At 53.6% G+C, this 18833-nt stretch overlaps 1 protein-coding gene across 1 annotated transcript; it reads right to left on the reverse strand.

Moving 5' to 3' along the window:
* Positions 1 to 1486: 1486 nt before the first annotated feature.
* LOC127484503 (uncharacterized) lies at positions 1487 to 15530 on the reverse strand. The gene is made up of 4 exons (XM_089317006.1): positions 14874 to 15530; positions 12358 to 13329; positions 8492 to 8645; positions 1487 to 5688 (listed from the first exon to the last, which is right to left on the reverse strand). Exons 1-3 carry the CDS (start codon positions 15528 to 15530, stop codon positions 8613 to 8615), a joined length of 1662 nt encoding a protein of 553 aa, XP_089173132.1. The 3' UTR covers positions 1487 to 5688; positions 8492 to 8612.
* Between the last annotated feature and the right edge of the window lie 3303 nt (positions 15531 to 18833).

Raw genomic sequence — 18833 nt, forward strand, 5'->3', positions numbered from 1 at the left:
CCCTGGGCTTTTCAGCCAGACCAGAATGCCATAAGGGCTAATTCTGAGGTCAGAGTGCTACTTAAAGCAACTGTCATTCTATGAGTCTGCTGTGTGACTACTTCTCATGTTAAAGCATTCAAGCCTTTTAAATTCTATTATTATTACCAAACACTTAGTCCTATTTCTAGGATCACTTTAATACTTGATCCTATCTATATGGTCACTTTACCACTTATCCTATATAAATGTTCTCTATAACACTTAAGCTGCTATTTTTACCACCCAGCTTAAGGGGACTTGGGGTCCTATGGCCAGTGTTTAAACTGTGCCCTTAGAAGTAAGTTGTAGGAATGTATGCAGCACTGTACAGCTTTACAGCTGCAAGCTTCATGCACCTCATGATCACAACCTTAGGAACATGGTGATTCTGCCCACCATGCCTGACCCCCACCCAGTCTACCCCTCTTCCTCCTCCCTCTCTTATTCCTACTCTTAATTTTTTTACTGAGATCTATTTTCAATTGAGTTTATAAACACGTTTAACTCTATGTTAAGAGTTCAACAAATAATATGAAAAAAACTGTTTCAGAACAGTCAAGACAAGGGCTATTCAAGTTATTGCTTCTCAAAATATCAATTTCACTTCTACAGATTGCCTTTTAGGTGCTCTATGAGTTTTCACAGGTCAGGGAGAACATATGGTATTTGTCTCTTTGGCACTGGCTTATTTTACTATGTTTTCCAGATTCATTGATTTTTGCTGCAAATGACCCAATTTAGTTTTCTTTTTATTGTTGCATAGTCTTCCATGGTATGCATATCCCATAATTTCTTCAGTCTTCAGTTGATGGGCATTTGGATTGATTCCATGTCTTAGCTGTCGTGAACTGAGCTGCAATAAACAGAGATGCAGATACTCTTTCATTTGCTAATTTCATTTCCCTTGGGTAGATTCCCAGGAGTGGGATGGCTGGGTCGTATGGTAGGCCTATATTCAGATTTCTGAGGTATCTCCATACTGGCTTCTACAGTGGTTGTACAGTTTACATTCCCATAACAGGTGTGCAGTGAAACCTCATTGTGGTTTTGGTCTGCAGCTGACGTTAGGGAACAGAAAAGCGTCAGCAAGGTGCTCCTCCTGAGTACCGCCCGCCCACAGCCTCTTCACCCTCCTGCATTTCATTTTCAGAAAAGCAATCTGAACGTCTCTCTATTCATGGGCTGTTGAACAGGGATGGGGAACCTTGAGTCTGCCAAGGGCCATTTGGATATTGATAACGTCATTCACTGGTCGTAACAACGATCAACTTAAAAATCAGCCTGCTATAGACTGACTCCTCTTCAATTCCTCTGCGTGGTTGCCTTGGTGAGGCCAGACTGGATGATCTCGTGGGCCAGAAGTGTTCCACCCCTGGTTTAAGGAATTCTTTCTCAGGGGCCATTTGATTTCTTCAGCAGGCCCGAGGGTCATGTGTACTGTCTCTTCTTCCCCATCCTGCTGCAGGGCGACCAATAGCAGCCGTGATCCACTGTCCACAGCTGCTTCGGCATGTACACCTGCTTCCACGGACCGGGGGCTCCACGTGGACTGGACTCACAGCCTGTCACAGCGGAGTTTCACTCACACTTGCTGTGTGTGTTGCTTGTCTGATTCAGAAAGGGTTCACCAGTTTCGCTTGAATCCAGGCACGGTGGAAAGACCTGTATACTCCAACCACTTCCAGTAAAGCATCATCATGCCTAAAATTGGGAAAAGGAAGTAAGATTCCCTGATGCAGCAATACAGGTGTGCCACTGATACTGATACTAACGAGGTATACAACAAGGAAACCTGAAGGAGCAACGTGGAAGTCTACAACGAACAAGGTGCTTCAGCGATGCAGGGAACGGCTGGCCGTGGCATTGCACACACCTGGCTGGCAGGCAGATCTCAGCCCCTCCCCAGCCATGGCCACAGCAGCCAGTGCTCAGAACTAGGGTGCCTTCCAAATCCAGCAGCTCGACTCGCTCACCATCCAGCTCTAGCTTTAGAGAAAGGCAAGTAAGAAGTTGCTCCAATGCCCACCACTTCGCTAAGACCCCTCGAAGCTCCTGCCCATTTCTGTCTGTGCGTGTGGATACAAGGTGAGAGACACACACCATGGGGCAGGCTTCTGACCCGTGCCCGAGGCCTGGTGCCCCCAACTCTCTTGCACAATTGTTTTAGTCAAGGTCATCGAAGACCTCCTTGTTGTTGAAGTCCATTATTTTTTCAGACCTTCTCCAACTTCTGTTTCAGTGGCACCTGTCAGCTCCCCACCCCCACCCCTTCGGAGCCACGGACCCGGCTTCTCCAGTCACGTGGCCAGCCCCATGTCCTGCCTTGTGTCCACAGCTTCCTCCCAGCTATGACCCGAGCTCCTCCTTGTCTGCAGACTCTCAGAGGCAGCCTTAGCCATTTCCACACTGTTCACTGCCATCTCCGCTGATGGCCCTATTCCACTGGCCCAGGAAAGTGGCCAGGTCCATGTGCCCACAATACTTGTACTGTTGGTGCCATCTGACACCACTGAGCGAGGAAGCTCCTCCCTGCCTGCTTCCCTGGAACCTGGGCGTTATCTGCCTCCCCCCCACCCCCCACCATCCTCATCCTGTGAATCACTAGAAGCAGCTGCCATCTCTTCTCTTTTCCCATCATTCGGGACACACCTCTCTCCAGGATGTTCCTCACTGGGCTGCCGGCCTCCAGCTTTGCTCCTCTCTCGGGCATCCCTCACTGAGCGGCTGGACTAATGTGCGCCCTCTCGGTGAAATCCAAGTGCCGTAAGGGGCCAACGGGGCCTGCTGGGACCTAGCCCCCGCCGCTTCCTCAGCCTCGGTCTCGCCACTCCCCTGCCTGCGGTGTGCTCCTGCCTGAACTTGACCGTGCCCCATCCTCTCTGGGCCCTCGGCAGCTGCTGTTCTCAGCCTAGCACAGTCCTCCCGTCCTCCTCCACCTAGCCCACTGGGAAGTTTCAGATTCCAGCTTGTCCCTTTCCCTGCAGCCCTCAGCCAGGCCTGGCTCCTGCTGACGCGCGGGAGACCTGAGCACCTCACTTCCCCTGTGGTCTTGCAGCGAGGTAAGCATCTTCCTTCTCCCGAGACTAACCTGGGAACGGCCTCCAGGGCCTAGGACGGTATCTGCCGTTCTGTGGGCGACTTCACAACAGCGTCCGTATAAATTAAATAGCAGACAGTAAAATAAAGTGCTGTCTTACACATCTCTCTTAATTCCTTTTCCCTGGGCTTTGATACTGTTGGTAAAGTAGCATCAAACATTTTAAACAGAAAATCTTGGTAGTACTGATGGCAGCAGCTTTCCTTGGCTGATGGACCATCAGCTCCTTGCGCCCTGCTCGCTCATTGTTTCTCACCCCCCTCCCAAACTATTCATCATCTCTTCTGACTTGCTGTACTAAGTTTCTATGTGTTAATATTTTTTTTAAAAAGTTACTTTTCAACTACTTGGAAGGTAGAGCAACAGAGAGAGCAAGCTTCTGTCTGCTGGTTCACTTCCCAAATGCCTGCAACAACCAGGGCTGGGTCAGGCCAAAGTCGGGAACCCAGAACTCCACCCACGTCTCCCACACGGGTGGCAGGAACCCATGCACGTGAGCCCTCGTCTGCTGCCTCCCAGGGTGCATCAGCAGGAAGCTGGATTGGAAGCAGAGGTGCTGGGATGTAAACTGACACTCCAACACGGGATGCAGGTGGCCAAAGCCTTAACCTGCTGCGCCATAAAGCCTGCCCCTGAGCTAACGTTGCTATTAACCATTGCAGATTTTTCTGGAAGCAAGCAAGGAATATACACAAGACGTCACCATATCATGATGTTAGCAGTACTGTAGCACGAGCATTTACAGTCTATTTTGCTGTTTATATACTTTATGGCATGTGAGAGACACACCTTACAAAAGTAATCTGAATTCAACTTGCATTTAGACATCCTCTGAGAATTCATGATGTATCAGGCACTGAATCTGAGAATTCAGCATAGCAATTAGACTCTGGATTATAGGAACCCAAGTTCAAATCCTGGCTCGGCATACAATGTATGAATTTGGGCAAATAACTTAATTTCAGACAGTGTTCTAAATGATGGAATACAGTACTACCCACCTGGGAAAGTTGTGGCGAGGACTGAGAAGGATCATGTGCATAATGCATTTAGCAATGTGCCCGACACCCAAATATCCCAATAGAAAATTGAGTATTGCTGTTAAAAATCTGTATAGATAAGAGACTGCCTCAAACTTTAGAGATGGTGTTAGGGACTTACCTCAACTTTTTTTATTCAAATCTTTACATTCTTGCACTAAACAATCTTTAGACCCTTAGAATAAGTAAAAAGCCTATGAAAAACAGACAAAAATCCTATTGGAACAATCTAACAAACCCTGCAGACAAGCAGCACAAGGGCCCCAGCTCTCTGATCTGGTGGTTGGGTTGTTCTTCTGTAGCCTGGACTCGATTCTGGGGAGAGAAAGGCCCAGGGGGATGCTTTGGGGATGCCAGCCCTAGTTCCACCCAAAACCTCTTGAAGCTGGAACTTGCTAGGGACAGGTGTGAAAAAGCATGATGAAAAAACAACGCAGGTGGGGGCTGGCGCTGTGGCGTAGCAGGTGAAGCCACCACCTACAGTGCTGGCATCCCATATGGACACCAGTTCGAGTCTCGGCTGCTCCACTTCCGATCCAGCTCTCTCTTATGGCCTGGGAAAGCAGTGGAAGATGGCCCAAGTCCTTGGGCCCCTGCACTCATGTGGGAGACCTGGAAGAAGCTCCTGGCTCCGGATTGGTTTAACTCCGGCCATTGCAGCCATTTGGGGAGTGAACCAGCAGATGAAGACCTCTCTAATGCTTTCAAATAAATAAATAAATCTTTTAAAAATTTACATATCATAAAATTCACCCATTTCAAATGAAAAAGTCACCATTTGGAAGCTTACTGGGTTGCATGCCCACCTTTCCTGCTTCCCTAAGACCCCTCAGTGCCCACGTCACTCCCACTCCCTGTGCCAGCCTCAGGAGGTCGCAATCTACCGTCTACACTTTTGCCTTTTCTGGCCAGGTCACAGTAGCGACCGTCCCTCGTGGGTGGGCTCTTCATGCAGCATGATGCTTCTCAAGTTCATTCATTGTGCGAAGCATGTATCGGCAGTCCATCTCTATCACTGAACAGCATCCGCTCACCACCTGATGGACGGCTGACCTGGCTCTATTCTTTGGCTGTTTTGAATAATGCTTTGAATGTTAGCTAGCCAGTCTCTGCAGGATGTGTGGCCTCACTTCCTTTGGGTAGAGTCTTGGACGAGGGATCGCTGGGTGACAGGGTGAAGCTATGTTTAACTCTCTAAGGAGCTGCCCACCTTCTCCACAGTGGCTGCGCCATTGTGCCTGCCTACCCCAGGGGCCCCTTCCTGCACGCATCGCAACACTTGAGTCGTCCGTCTATCATTATTCCTTCCTGGGAGCAGGTAGTCAGTGATTTAGGGGTTAACCACTGCCTTTTTAAGGAAAACAAAGAAGGTAAAAGTGAAAAGATGAATGAGGAAAGTCTTCAATTTACCTGGACAGGATTTAACAGGATCCTAAATTCTCCCAACATTCCTTCCCCTGTGTTAGTTCCACTGCGCGAGCTGGCTAGGACTGTTAATGGGGTCCACTGCTTTCCGAGCTTAGAAGCTAGCTTAAAAATGAGAGCAAAGGGTTAAAACCCCACATGGCCAGCGCCCGGCCTTTCATTCCTTGCTAACAACAGAGCTGGTACTATCCACACAACAAAAAGAATTCTACAAATGGCAGGGGACTTGAGAGGTTAATTTGCCCTTCCACTTAGTGTCTAATTATCTTGTTCACCACGCTAGTCAATTCGCCCAGCATATACTCTGGTAGGTAAGAAGGAATTCACTAAGAAGGTACCCATTCCACTGCTAAATCAGATTATTAGAAAGCTTTGACTGAAAGTGCATTGAAAATTTGTCTCTTATTAACTATCATGCACTGTTCTGATTCTGCTTACTGAATCAACTAGGAAGATGTGTTCTTCCGTGTAACTGCTCTGCTCACACACCCAGTATTTCACCTTGTACTAGTCTTGTGCACTAGGAAATACTCGTCAAGTTCTTTGCACTTTTCTCAGACTGTATACTGATTTTCTCAGATCTCTTACCTTGATTTTCCTTTTCTGGATGTATTCTGAAATATTTAATTTGCAAATTTTTAAAAAATAGACTAAAAAATCCTGATTTGTAATAGCCTTAAGTATAATGTAATTAATGCTTATCATAATTTTTTAAAATTTATTTGAAAGAGTTACAAAGAAAGAGGGAGAGAGAGATCTTCCATCCACTAATTCACAAGTAGCCACAATGGCCAGGTCTGAGCCAGGAGCTTTATCCGGGTCTCCCACATGGGTGGCAGGGGCCCAAGCACTTGGGCCATCCTCTGCTGCCTTCCCAGGCTATTAGCAGGGAACTGGGTCACACGTGGAGAAGCTGGGGGGCTGGCGCCTTGGCGCAGGTTAATCCTTCACCTGCAGCACCAAATGGGCATCCCATATGGGCGCTGATTCTAGTCCCAGCTGCTCCACTTCTGATCCAGCTCTCTGCCATGGCCTGGGAAGGCAGTAGAAGATGGCCCAAGTCCTTGGGCCCCTGCACCCGCGTGGGAGACCAGGAAGAAGCACCTGGTTCCTGGTGCAGCTCTGGCAGTTGGCAACCATTTGGGGAGTGAACCAATGGATGGAAGACCTTTCTCTCTGTCTCTCCCTCTCACTGTCTGTAACTTTACCTCTCAAATAAATAAATAAAATCTTAAAAAAAAAAAAAACAAGTAGTACAGCTGGGACTCGAACTGGCGCCCATATGAGATGCCAGTCCTGCAGGTGGCAACTTTATCTGCTGTGCCACAACATCGGCTCCTGATTGTCACAATCTAATCTTTTCTTCCCTCTTCCCCTCTCCTTACAGATAAAACCATTAACTAAGCTATACCATAGTTGTACTTAGTGATTTCAGACTTAATTCAATAAGGACTTTTACAGTGGAAAAATACTTGTATGCATTGACATGAATGCTTGACATCGAACAGATTAAAATCTCATTCTGAAAAAGGTATTTAATTTTAGCCAGCGCTGCGGCTCACTAGGCTAATCCTCCACCTAGCGGCGCCAGCACACCGGGTTCTAGTCCCGGTCGGGGAGCCGGATTCTGTCCTGGTTGCCCCTCTTCCAGGCCAGCTCTCTGCTGTGGCCAGGGAGTGCAGTGGAGGATGGCCCAAGTGATTGGGCCCTGCACCCCATGGAAGACCAGGATAAGTACCTGGCTCCTGCCATCGGATCAGCGTGGTGTGCCGGCCGCAGCGCGCAGGCCGCGGCGGCCATTGGAGGGTGAACCAACGGCAAAGGAAGACCTTTCTCTCTGTCTCTCTCTTTCACTGTCCACTCTGCCTGTCAAAAAGAAAAAAAAAAAAAAGAAAGGTATTTAATTTTAAAAGTTAAAATATCTTGATTTAAATCTGTACTCTTTCATAGTCATTCCTTGAGAGCTACATAAAGACAGTGCACTATAGTTATGCCAATTTTTGATAACATACATACACAATGCACTTTGATGTCCAACATTATTTTTGGCAGCATCTAATGTTCAATGTAAACATATTTAAAGGGACCCTATGTAAAGTCGCAAATGGAAAACGTGTTTTAGAACAAGAAGGAAATCCAATTTTTTATACTGATAATTATAAACCCCAAAACTGGCTGTTCAGCAGAATCAGCTGAAGACCTTAAAAATAATACAGATTCCTGGAACCTAACCGTGGCTATGGAGGTGGGCTCATGAACCTGTTTTTAGAAAGCTCTGTGGGACCCAGACACGGTTCGTCAGGACCGCCAGTGCCACACCTGCCGTTTCCCTACAGACAGGAAAGCTCTCGGGAGCCCAAGTCGGGGCCCAGTCACTGGGAACCAGCAGGGGTTTCCGGCTCTGCACAATTTATGGCATGTTATCTCCCCCACACCCCACCTCAAAATCTTCATTTAATTTTATTTTATCTCTGGGCCTAATTCTTATACAGCCTTAATAGAGTTAAAACAATTTTTTTTTTTTTTTTTTGACAGGCAGAGTGGACAGTGAGAGAGAGAGACCGAGAGAAAGGTCTTCCTTTGCTGTTGGTTCACCCTCCAATGGCTGCCGCGGCTGGCGCACTGCGGCCGGCGCACCGCGCTGATCCAATGGCAGGAGCCAGGAGCCAGGTGCTTTTCCTGGTCTCCCATGGGGTGCAGGGCCCAAGCACCTGGGCCATCCTCCACTGCACTCCCGGGCCACAGCAGAGAGCTGGCCTGGAAGAGGGGCAACCGGGACAGAATCCGGCGCCCCAACCGGGACTAGAACCCGGTGTGCCGGCGCCGCTAGGCGGAGGATTAGCCTAGTGAGCCGTGGCGCCGGCCAAGTTAAAACAATTTTTAAAAATCGATTCTAAACCCCCGTTACCGCCTCATAATCTTTCGTCTTCGCACATCTGAGCAGTGCAGGCTAAGTAACGTGGTGGGGTGATGGGGTTTCCAAGCTCTCCACGACGCCGGTTCCGTTCCTTACGCTGGTTTTCATGCGTTCAGTGCGGACTGTTTTCTGACACCAAGTGCACCTGAGAAAAGGAAGGAACAAACACCTTCACTAATTTTAAACTAGTTTTACTGATCCACAAACCAACCATTTTTGTCAAAAAAAAAAAAAAAAAAAAAAAAAAAAAAAAAAAAAAAAAGGACAATCATCCCGGGGCTGGAAGAGGGCATGGCAGCAGGGAGGAATGGCTTTAATTAAATGAATAACAAAACCAAGAGGACCCTCTCCTGTGGCAGTCAGCCCTCTTGGGCATCCATTTGACGGTTTCCTCCTTTGCGTGTTCAGATTTATCAACTAATTGCTGCTGTTTACACAGAGCTAAAAAGTTTTGGGGGCAGGCATTGTGGCGTACCGGGGCAGGCTCTCTGCCAATGCAGCTAGGAAAGCAGCCGAAAGTGGTTCAAGTCCCTGGGCCCCTGCACCCACGCAGAAGACCCAGCTGATGTCCCTGGTTGTGGCCCGGCCTAGTCCTGGCTGTTGGGGCCACCTGGGGAGTGAAACAGTGAACAGAAGATATCTCTGCCTCCCCTCTAATTCTGACATTCAAATAAATAAATACGTCTTCTCTAAAAAAAAGGACTGAACCTAAGAGCGTGTATTTTCCGAAGGTTCTTGTCGTCTGTCGGATGTGCTCGGTGACCAGCACATCTGCTGCCTGCTGATCCTGCTGGTTTGCGCTTCAAGCTTTCCCTTGATAACTTGGGGAAAAGGTATCATTCTTGCTTCAATTTGGAGGCCTTTAACCAGTAGGTGAAACTACATTTTCCCCCTTCTATTATGAATTCATTTCTGGCCTACAACCGCGTGTACTTTTACTTACTGAGGATATCACCCTTTCAGTCACATTCATCGTAAATATGCTTCCGTTTCCTTTTAAACTTACTTCTTAATCTACTGAAGCTTATTTTTCTCACATACAGACCTCCACTTCCTTTTGCAGTTTACAGGCGTATGATTTTCTCTAAAGCCAATGACCTGCTCACAACAGCGCTCTGCTGAACTACATGTAAAGTTGGGACTCACTAGAACAGGGTAGCAAACTACAAATAGGCCTGCCATCTGATTTAGTGAAGACGCACTGGAACACGGCTAGCCCGTTCATTTGTGTGTTGGCTATGGCTGGATTCGTACTGTAACTGGCAGAGAGATTACACCAGATCCAGCGGCCCTCAAGGCATAAAATATTTACTTTTGGCTCTCAACGATAAGTTCGCATGTCTCCTTTAGAAGGTAATTTGGTATCTTTCATTGTTTAAGGTGATGAATTAAATGAATGAACACACACCAAAAATACAGAAACAAAGCAGCTGGTACAAGTGTCTTCTAAGAGGCAGAGGCTTTATTTAACCTGTGAGTGAGTGTGCGTGAGTGTTTCTAGAGTTAAATGAAAAGGTCTTATAAATAAAAGTTTTTTCTTAATGCTAAAAGAAGCAGCAAAGCCTTCTTTTTATAAGACACAAAAATACAGCAGTGCTTCTCCGGCAGGGTGTGTTACAACAACAGCTGCTGGGGGCTGGTGCTGTGGCATAGCAGGTAAAGATGGGCACCCGAGGGGAGTCCCGGCTGCTCCATTTCTGATCCAGCTCCCTGCTAACGCACCTGGAAAAGCAGCGGAAGATGACCCACGCACTTGGGCCCCTGCCACTGACATGGGAGACCCGGAAGAAGCTCCTGGCCTCAGCCTGGCCATCGCAGCCATTTGGGGAGGGAACCAGCAGATGGAAGACCTCTCTCTGTCTCTGTAACTCTGCCTTTCAAATAAAGACTGTTGAGTCCTAGTGCAAGCTTCTGATTCAGTATGTCTAGGTGGCCAGAAAAGCAGCAGAGAATGCCCAGATAACGGAATTTCACATAAACAAATCCTTTTTTTGGTATATGTATATCCCAAGTATTACAGATATTTGATGTTTGTTCACTGACTGTCTGCAGCCCTACATTGCTTTTCCTGACAGATCTGAAGTGGTGCTGATGCTGCCGATCTAGGGCCCCTCCTCTGAGAAGCCGAGGCACAGGATACGCTCTCACCCTGCAGAGGGCAGGGCAGGGTCCCTGGGGGAACGGGCACCCGACGCCATGACAGCGCTGTCAGAGAAAAGGAGGGGCAGTAAGAGGAAGCAGGACGCTTTCACAAAACAACAGCCAGTTTAGGTTTAGTGATGCCAATTCACGAAGCGTAGCATGGGTGGGGCGGAGGCCAGAGAGCCGGCAGGAGGCTGGCTTGGGAGTCTCCTCTGTCGGCCGGCCCTGTAAGTCACAGGGAGCAACTGAGAGCAGGCGCGTGGCCAGAGGGGCTTTACATCACCGGGGTGGAGGGTGGAGGACCAAGGCGCTAGGGTCACTCTTAGGGTATCTGTGAAGTCATCTTTATCTAACTCTGCACACACACAGAGAGCGGAAGGAGATCTAATAGTCAATCCATTACAAAACTTAATTAAGATCACTAGCAATGCAGCTCTCACCAATAAAAACAGAAGGAAGACAATCTAAATGTCAAAGATATCAAATAAAAATGGCTACAACACTGCCATTGTCCAACATATCATTTTGAAACTTCATTCTGAAGTCTAAATCTGATCATCTGTAAAATTATTTAAAACCAGGTTTGAGGGGAGCTGCTGTGCTGTGGTGCAGTGGGTTAAGCCCGCTGCGTGTGAGGCCCGCACCCATCCGGGAGCGCTAGTGCCAGTCCCAGCTGCTCTGCCCCCGCTCCAGCTCCCTGCAGCACAGGATAGCTCTAGTGCTGGGGACCCGGCCACCCACGTGGGAGACCAGGGTGGAATTCCAGGCGCCCAGCCCCAGCCATTGTGGCCCTGGGGGAGTGAGCCAGCAAACAGATCTCATTCTGCCTGTCTCTCCTTCCCTGTCACTGTGTCTTTCAAATGAGCAAATCTTAAAAATAATAAAAAACAAGATTTAAGAACATTTGGACATAACAGAGCTCATGCTAAACAAAAAGTTTTCTAGAAAAAAAAAAAAAGGTCGCTCCCCATCTAGTGCCAGCTTTCTATGCAGTTTTTTGGTTTTTTTGTTTGTTTGCTTGCTTGTTTGTTTGACAGCCAGAGTTAGAGAGAGACAGCGAGAAAGGTCTTCCTTCCATTGGTTCACCCCCCAAATGGCTGCTACGGCCGGCACTGCGCTGATCCGAAGCCAGGAGCCAGGTGCTTCCTCCTGGTCTCCCATGCGAGTGCAGGGCCCAAGCACTTGGGCCATCCTCCACTGCCTTCCCGGGCCACAGCAGAGAGCTGGACTGGAAGAGGAGCAACCGGGACAGAATCTGGCGCCCCAACTGGGACTAGAACCCGGGGTGCCGGTGCCGGGAGATTAGCCTAGTGAGCCGCGGCGCCGGCCTCCATGCAGTTCTTGAACAAGTTTACGGGCCTTCCTAGGTGTCAGAAACGCAGCCCATCACAACGAGGCGTCCAGACCCCTACGGCGGCATCTTCTATTTCAGACGACAGCTAAGAACACACTCGTGTTGTCCGCCAGGTATGTAAAAGCCAGGAAGGCACCCTGGGCTTACTCACGGTCGCCTCCCTGAGACCCGTGTACGCTTGTCTGGCGACAGCAACCGCGCGAACAGAAGGAACCCACAGCGCTGCCCGGCCAGGTGCCCTGTTAGCTAGGACGCTGGGGACGAAAGTTCTCGGCCTGAAGGGTCAGAGGAGTGGTCACAGGTGAGCAGCGCAGGGACCCACAGCCGCTGCAGCGAAACCCGCCGCCCACGCGCCGCTCACCTGCGATCGCAGAGCCCGGGCTGCGGCCGCGCGGCCGCCGGGGGAGCAGCGCCTCCCTGCACGCCCGTCGGCCTCCCTGAGGCTCGCCTGGTCCGCGCGCAGCCCGCAGCGGTCGCAGAAGGCGCCCCGCAGGGTGTGCCGCGCGCACTCGCAGCAGGTGCGCAGGCCGAACAAGTCGGTGTCGCGCCCGGCGTGCGGGAGACGTCCCTGGGCGCAGCTGGCGGATTCGCAAGGCGACGGCCACGGGCAGCTGCACGGCGCACAGCGTCCACAGGGCCAGGCGCCGGCCGCCTCTCCACTTCCATCTTCTCTTCCAGGACGAGTCCACCCGGGCTCGCCTGCGCGCCGCCTCCTTCCCGCCTCCCAACGCCACCGCGGGCGCCGTCCGTCCGGGCGGCTCCGTTCCCCCACCGCCTCGCACGGCCGAGCCGAGGGTCGCGGGGGCCGCCCACCGCGCTCCGCCGCCCGCCCGGCCCTGCGAGGGCGCGCCACAGCCTCGCAGGCCGCCCTCCGCGGGGCAGGCCCAGCATCAGGGCCGCCGCGCCCAGCGCCCGGCACCGCCGGCTGGACCCGCACACATCCCACCGCGCGGCTCGCCGAGCCCCGGGAGACCCGCGCCCCGCCCACCGGCTCTCTGACCCTCAGCCCCACGGGCCCGGACCGCCGCAGGGCAGAACACTGGGCCCAAGGCCGGCGAAGCCGCGCGTGCTGGGTGGGGGGACCCGCGGCTGCGAGCCCCGTGCCTGGGCGGGGCGCGGCGGGGTCGTTGGAGGGGAGGGCGGTGGTTCGCCCTGGAGTCGGCGTTGAACCATCTCCTGTGGGTGATTGACGGCACGAGGGAGGCTTCCCGGGACTCGCCGCCCCGCCCTGATGGGGGTGGGCGCCGGCGCGGCTTTGAACCCCGGGATGCGGGAAACTGGCGGTTTTGGGATGGCCCAAGGCAAAAACGGATGAAAGTCGTTTGCCCGGTTGCTAGCTCCGAGCGTCCTTCGACACGTTCCCTGGAAAACGGAGCCGAAAGATGCGTTTGTTTTGGTGCAAAGGTTACTGGAATGCACGCATCCCTGGGGTGTCTGCAGAAGTTCACGGAAAATGCGTATTATGACAAAGCTGTGCTTGGGGCTTTAAAACTTTTCCAGGAAGGTGAAAAATCTCTCAATCCGGGTTTTCCGGCTTCCTGAAGTGCGCTTGTATTTACCATGCACGTACGGGCTGAACACCCGCTCTGTGCCCAGGCCCGGTCCCGCCAGCCCGCGGCTGCCCCCACGGGCCCAGGCCTCTGAGACAGCCGGATTGGTGTATCCGCTGGGCCCCATGCTCGCCCGCGGGCACGCTGTGTCATGCAGTAGATACCGACATCATGAGCACGCATTTCATCAGCTCAAGGTCATCCAAAGGACAGGGCAGGCTGTTGGCTTTGTGGTTGAACACCTGCTAGCACCTGGGTTCAATTCCCGGCTCTGGCTTCTGCATTGCACACTTGGGAGGCAGCAGGTGATGGCCTGAGTGGTTAGGTCCCTGCTACTCTTGTGGGAGTCCGGGACCAGATTCCCAGCTCCTAGCTCCAGCCCAGCCCAGCCCTCCGACGGCGTTACCTGGGGAGTAACCCAGCAGACGGGAGATCTGTCTCTGTCTTGAAAATAAATGAAAGCAAGCACGAATTTTGAAAATTAGAGGATATTTACCCAAATGAGTTGAAAATCATGTCTGGCTGGGGGTGGAGGAACATGGCTTTCCCTGGGCAGGGGGCCTGGCTGGCAGTGTCCAGCGAGAAGGCATCGGCTGGGAGCCAGCAGGCCAGGGTGCGGGGGCCTCGGCCTTTTTAGGAGCCTGGGGCTGAGTTCCTCAGGCCACCTGTCCGCTTCCTCCTTAGAACCCAGGTGACTAGGAGCGCTTCGAGGGGCTCCTGCGAGACTCACAGGAGCGTGGGGCGCACCTTGTGGGCGGGGTGGGGGCTGCTCAGCTGGTGCCCTGGACGCACCCACCCCCGCAAGCAAAGGCCGCCCTGGGGTGAGGCTCCTCTCCCGGGGGTGGCCGTGGAGAGCCCCCCCCCCCGTGTTTCTGCCTGGGTAAGCGGCTCACGCGGCCGCCTCCCTCCGCCTTCCCCGGCCAGCTGAGCACCTCTTGGCGCCGGGCACGGAGCTCCAGGGGGCCGCCAGCCCCTGGCCCCTCTTCCTGCACTTCAGCCCCGGCAAGAGCGGCGGCGCGGGGAGAAGAGCGCGGGTCTGGGGTCTGCGCGTGCGGAGCAGAATCCAGGGCGCTTCCAGCCGCTCGTCACTCACTCTACGCCCGGCTTTCGGTCCGTGAAACGGGCTCAGTGCAGTTCCTCCCTCACCGGATTATGCAGAGGCCACAAGAGTAACTTCAACAGGCAGGCCTGGCAGATGAGCGCTCTGTCGATATTTATTAAAAGCAAAAAAGATGGTTTTGTGTCTGAGCCAGGCCAGTCACTGGACAGTCGGTCTCTTTCCCAGTCCCGTGCCTCGGGGCTGTTGTGGCGTCTCCGTGCACCGTGCCTGGCCCTCGGGCTGGCTCCACCAGCGCCTCCTCGCGCCCTCCCTCTGCGCGTCGCCCGGTCCGGCTACCCTTCCCCTGACCCCCAGGAGCCGCGCCGCACGGCCTGTTTGCAGCCCAGGGCCGCACGGCGAAGCTTCCGGGAGCCTGCGCTGCCTGGACTTGGGAAAGGGCAGGAGCAGCTGCCTCTCCCGGGTGCAAGAGAAAAGTGGACGCGATGTCCCGGGTGCGTGCGCGTGCGCGCGTCCGCCCCGCAGGCCGCACGGAGCTCGCCGGGAGCGCCTGGAGCAGCCGCGGCCACCGCTGCGAGGGCCCGGCCCGCCGCCAGGGGGCAGTGTGTCTCCGCCGCAGGCGGCCCGGGCGGTCTGCTCAACGTTCGCACGGTTTGCGGCACCGCCCGCCCAACGTGAAGAACTAATTAAAGCATCTTTCTCCGTGGTAGAGAAGAAACCCAGACAACCGACAGAACCTGCCCGCTGCCTTTGCAGGAAGACGCAGAACGTGGCTCGGCCACCCCACCCCGGGCTTTCCCGGGCCGAAGGACCCAGGACCCAGCGGCCGAATTCCTCCCGTGGCAGCGCCGTGCGTGACTGCGTGTGCGCTCGCCCGGGCAGGGATCGCGGCGGCCTCTTCTCCGGAGGGGAATGCCCAGCCCCCATGCAGGCCCGCGCGGCTCTGCTGCGTGTGTGGCACCGGGCCGGACAGATGCTCCTCCTGCTGCGTGCAAATATACGAAGAAGAGAAACCTCCTGGGCCGCGGGCACCAGCTCAGTTCTTCCTGTGCGTGACCCAACACGCGCTCCCCTCAGCCCCCTACAACGGCCACGTTCTTGTCTCTGTTCCCAGTGGGGTCGCGGGATACAGGAGCACGCAGACCTGACTGGGTGGGGGGCTCCCGGCGACAGGCTTGGCTACAGGGACAAGGGAGGAAGAGGGAGCCGAGAGACTGCCGGGGTTTGAGTCTGAGCAAGGGTCCGTGCAGCTCGTGTTCAGTTTTGGACACGCGGAGTTTGGGGTCCTGGAGCGGTGTCCCCGGGAGGGGTGGCATGCAGCACACAGCCTGGGCTGGTGGATGGTACTGCAAGTCCCCCAGCAGATGTGGTGGCGGCTCTGGGGAGCAGGTCACAGAGAGAGTGGGTGGGTGGCATCACAGACCTGGGGCATAAGTGGGGGTGGGGGCGGGGTCCCTTGTGGGTGGTTCCTTGGGGGACAGTTTGGCATCCGTCAGGCTAACCAGGCTTAGGCGGCAAACCATTTTCTGCACTTCCGTGTTTTTGGCAGAGCAGTGACATAGGGCCTTGAAACTGCAGCCGCGAGCCGGGTCCTCACGGTCTTGTCTGCTTGGGCACTGGCTCAGCCACGTCGAGGTCAACATCTCATGGGTCCTTGCTGCTGTTCTTCTTAGCTTTGTTGAAATTCCTGCCACCCAATCCCACTGGAACAGGTGCACCCCTATTTCTTGGCCCACTGCAGAACTCCCCAGGAGCCTCTAGGCAAGGTTCCAGGAGGCGGGCTCTGGTACTGAATGGCTTGGTCCCAGCAGGCCGTATGAGCTGCTTTGGCGAGAGTGCTTAAGAGCTGAGAGTTTATTTATTTTCAGCTACCTTGAAAGGTAGAGTGAGGTGGTGTGTGTGTATGTGTGGGGGGAGATGTCTTCCATCTTCTGGTTCACTCTAACTGCTTGCAACAGCTGAGGCTGGGCCAGGCTGAAGCCAGGAGCCAGGAACTCCATCCGGGTCTCCAACATGGGAGGCAGGGACCCAAGGACTAGAGCCATCACCTGCTGCCCCCCAGAACACACAGTAGGAAGAAGCCAGGAAGTGGAGCCAGGCGTCCCCAGCAGCGTTGCAGCTGCACCAGCCGGCTGCTCCTCCTTGCTCATTTGTTGAGACCCAGCTGTCTGGTCCCTCTGTCCATACGCCGGGCCTCTGCTCATCGCTGGGGTGGCTGCTTGCCACACTGACTCCTGAGTTCCCAGAGGGCGGAGGCTGAGCCGCCTCGGCTTTCTTGCCCACAATGCCTGCCACGGGACTGGCCTCCACTATGACCGACCGGCAATGTCTCTGAACAAACGAGTTCAGGGAGCTGAGGTTCCCTCTGGGGATACCGTCTTCCCTTAAAAAGGAGACAGCGAGGTAACGTGCTCAGCTTCTGAGCACAGAGGGGCCCCACGTGCCCAGCGTGGCTTCCCCTTTCCTACGGAGGAAGCAGCTAGTGTGGGCTGAGAGCAGAAGAGCTGTGACCGCCTGCAGCCAGAAGCTTGAGTGGACGCACGGCCCGGGTGCAGAACCTCTGCAGGGGACAAGAGACAAAGGGAGCAGGGCACGGTGGCTGTTCTGGACACCTCAAGAATTCAAACACATATGCATCTTCCTGACCACACTGTGGCCCTAACGAGGTTTTTAGTAAGTGCTTTAAAAAAGGCAAGGGGCCGACGCTGTGGTGTAGCAGGTAAAGCCACTGCCTGCAGTGCCTGTAACCCATATGGGCACCGGTTCAAGGCCCTGCTGCTCCACTTCCAATCTAGTTCCCTGCTAATGAGCCTGGGAAGGCAGTGGAGGATGGCCCAAGTACTTGGGCCCCTGCACCCACATGGGAGACTGGGAAGAAGCTCCTGGCTCCTGGCTTTGGCCTAGCACAGCTCTGGCTGTTGTGGCCATTGGGGAGTGAACCAGCAGATGGAAGATACTTCTTTTTCTCTCCCTCCCTCCAACTGCCTTTCAATTTTTTTTTTAAACTGCAAACATATTAAAATAATCCCACATTACATTGTGAAAGTTCCACTTATCATTAGCCAACAAAATGTGAGCGATTCAAACAGAGGACTTGGGGCAGTAACTGCACTTGAGAGGACGTGGGCGGGGCTGCCCAAGCACAGGGAGCCCTAGGCATACAGGGGAGGAGCCTGTCCCCCTGCAGCCTGCCTTGGGGCTGCGGGCCAAGAGGATCACTGCGTGGGGTGCCACCGCTGACCAACCCTCCAGCGCTCCACCCCACCTGCATGCCTCACCTGCAACCAGGCCCGTGCAGGTTGCCAGTGGGGACAGTGGCTGCGTCTTTGTGGAGCTGAGGGAACAGGGAGGTGGGAGCCAGAAGACGCCAGGGACACAGACAGGTTCAGTCTCTGAGCTGTCAGTTCTCTGCTCCCGGGTCTCCACACCTGGGGGGTTGGGATGGGACCCCCGCCTTCCCCCAGAGCGCTGCGCTTGCCTCCCTGCTGTGCGGCTCTGCTGTGTGGCCCTGCTGTGTGGCCAGCTTCAATCCTCTGACGCCAGACACTGGCACCCTTCCGAGGACAGCCCCGTCCTGTCCAGCGGCGCCAGGCTGGCCTCTCTGCAGTGGAGCAAGGCAGGCACGTAAGGGGACAGAGGAAACAGGGGAGGTGGCCACACTGGTGACACGCCCCTGTAGGGGAGAGGTGACAGAGGGGAGAGAACTGGGGGCCCCGGCACGGGCCTCGGACTGCTCCTCCACTCCAGACACTCGCATCACCCCCAAAGAAGGTGTCTCACCAAAATGATCTTTTAGCTTTGAGAGGTTCCGGAAATACATGGATCTTTCTCGTGGGAGTTAGGGGAGGAGGAGACCCAGAAACATCCTTACAAGAAATTAAAGAACTCCTCACGTCTTTGAGCCAAGTGAATTTACATTTTACTTTTAAAAAAGGGGTGGGGAGGGGAGTACATTACACAAGGAGGCAACTGGGGCAGGGAACAGTGGCCTGGACCCATTTCTGTGACTCCCCTGCCATGGCCGCCAAGGTCTGGGGGCGTCTCCCTCCCGTGGGCGGTGGGCGCTTACGACGTCACACAAAGCTGCAGGCAGGGCACTGCCGGGCGAGGCGGGTGGGGGATGTTATCATATACAATGCAGGGTTACAACACACAGCATCTTCTTTAAATGATGTAACGCAGGCGCAGGAAGAAGTTAACAATACTAACACGAGAATAATCAAATTTTTG

This window comes from Oryctolagus cuniculus, chromosome 17, assembly GCF_051225735.1.
Source record: "Oryctolagus cuniculus isolate XC-2025 breed Fujian yellow rabbit chromosome 17, ASM5122573v1, whole genome shotgun sequence".
NCBI lineage: Eukaryota > Metazoa > Chordata > Mammalia > Lagomorpha > Leporidae > Oryctolagus > Oryctolagus cuniculus.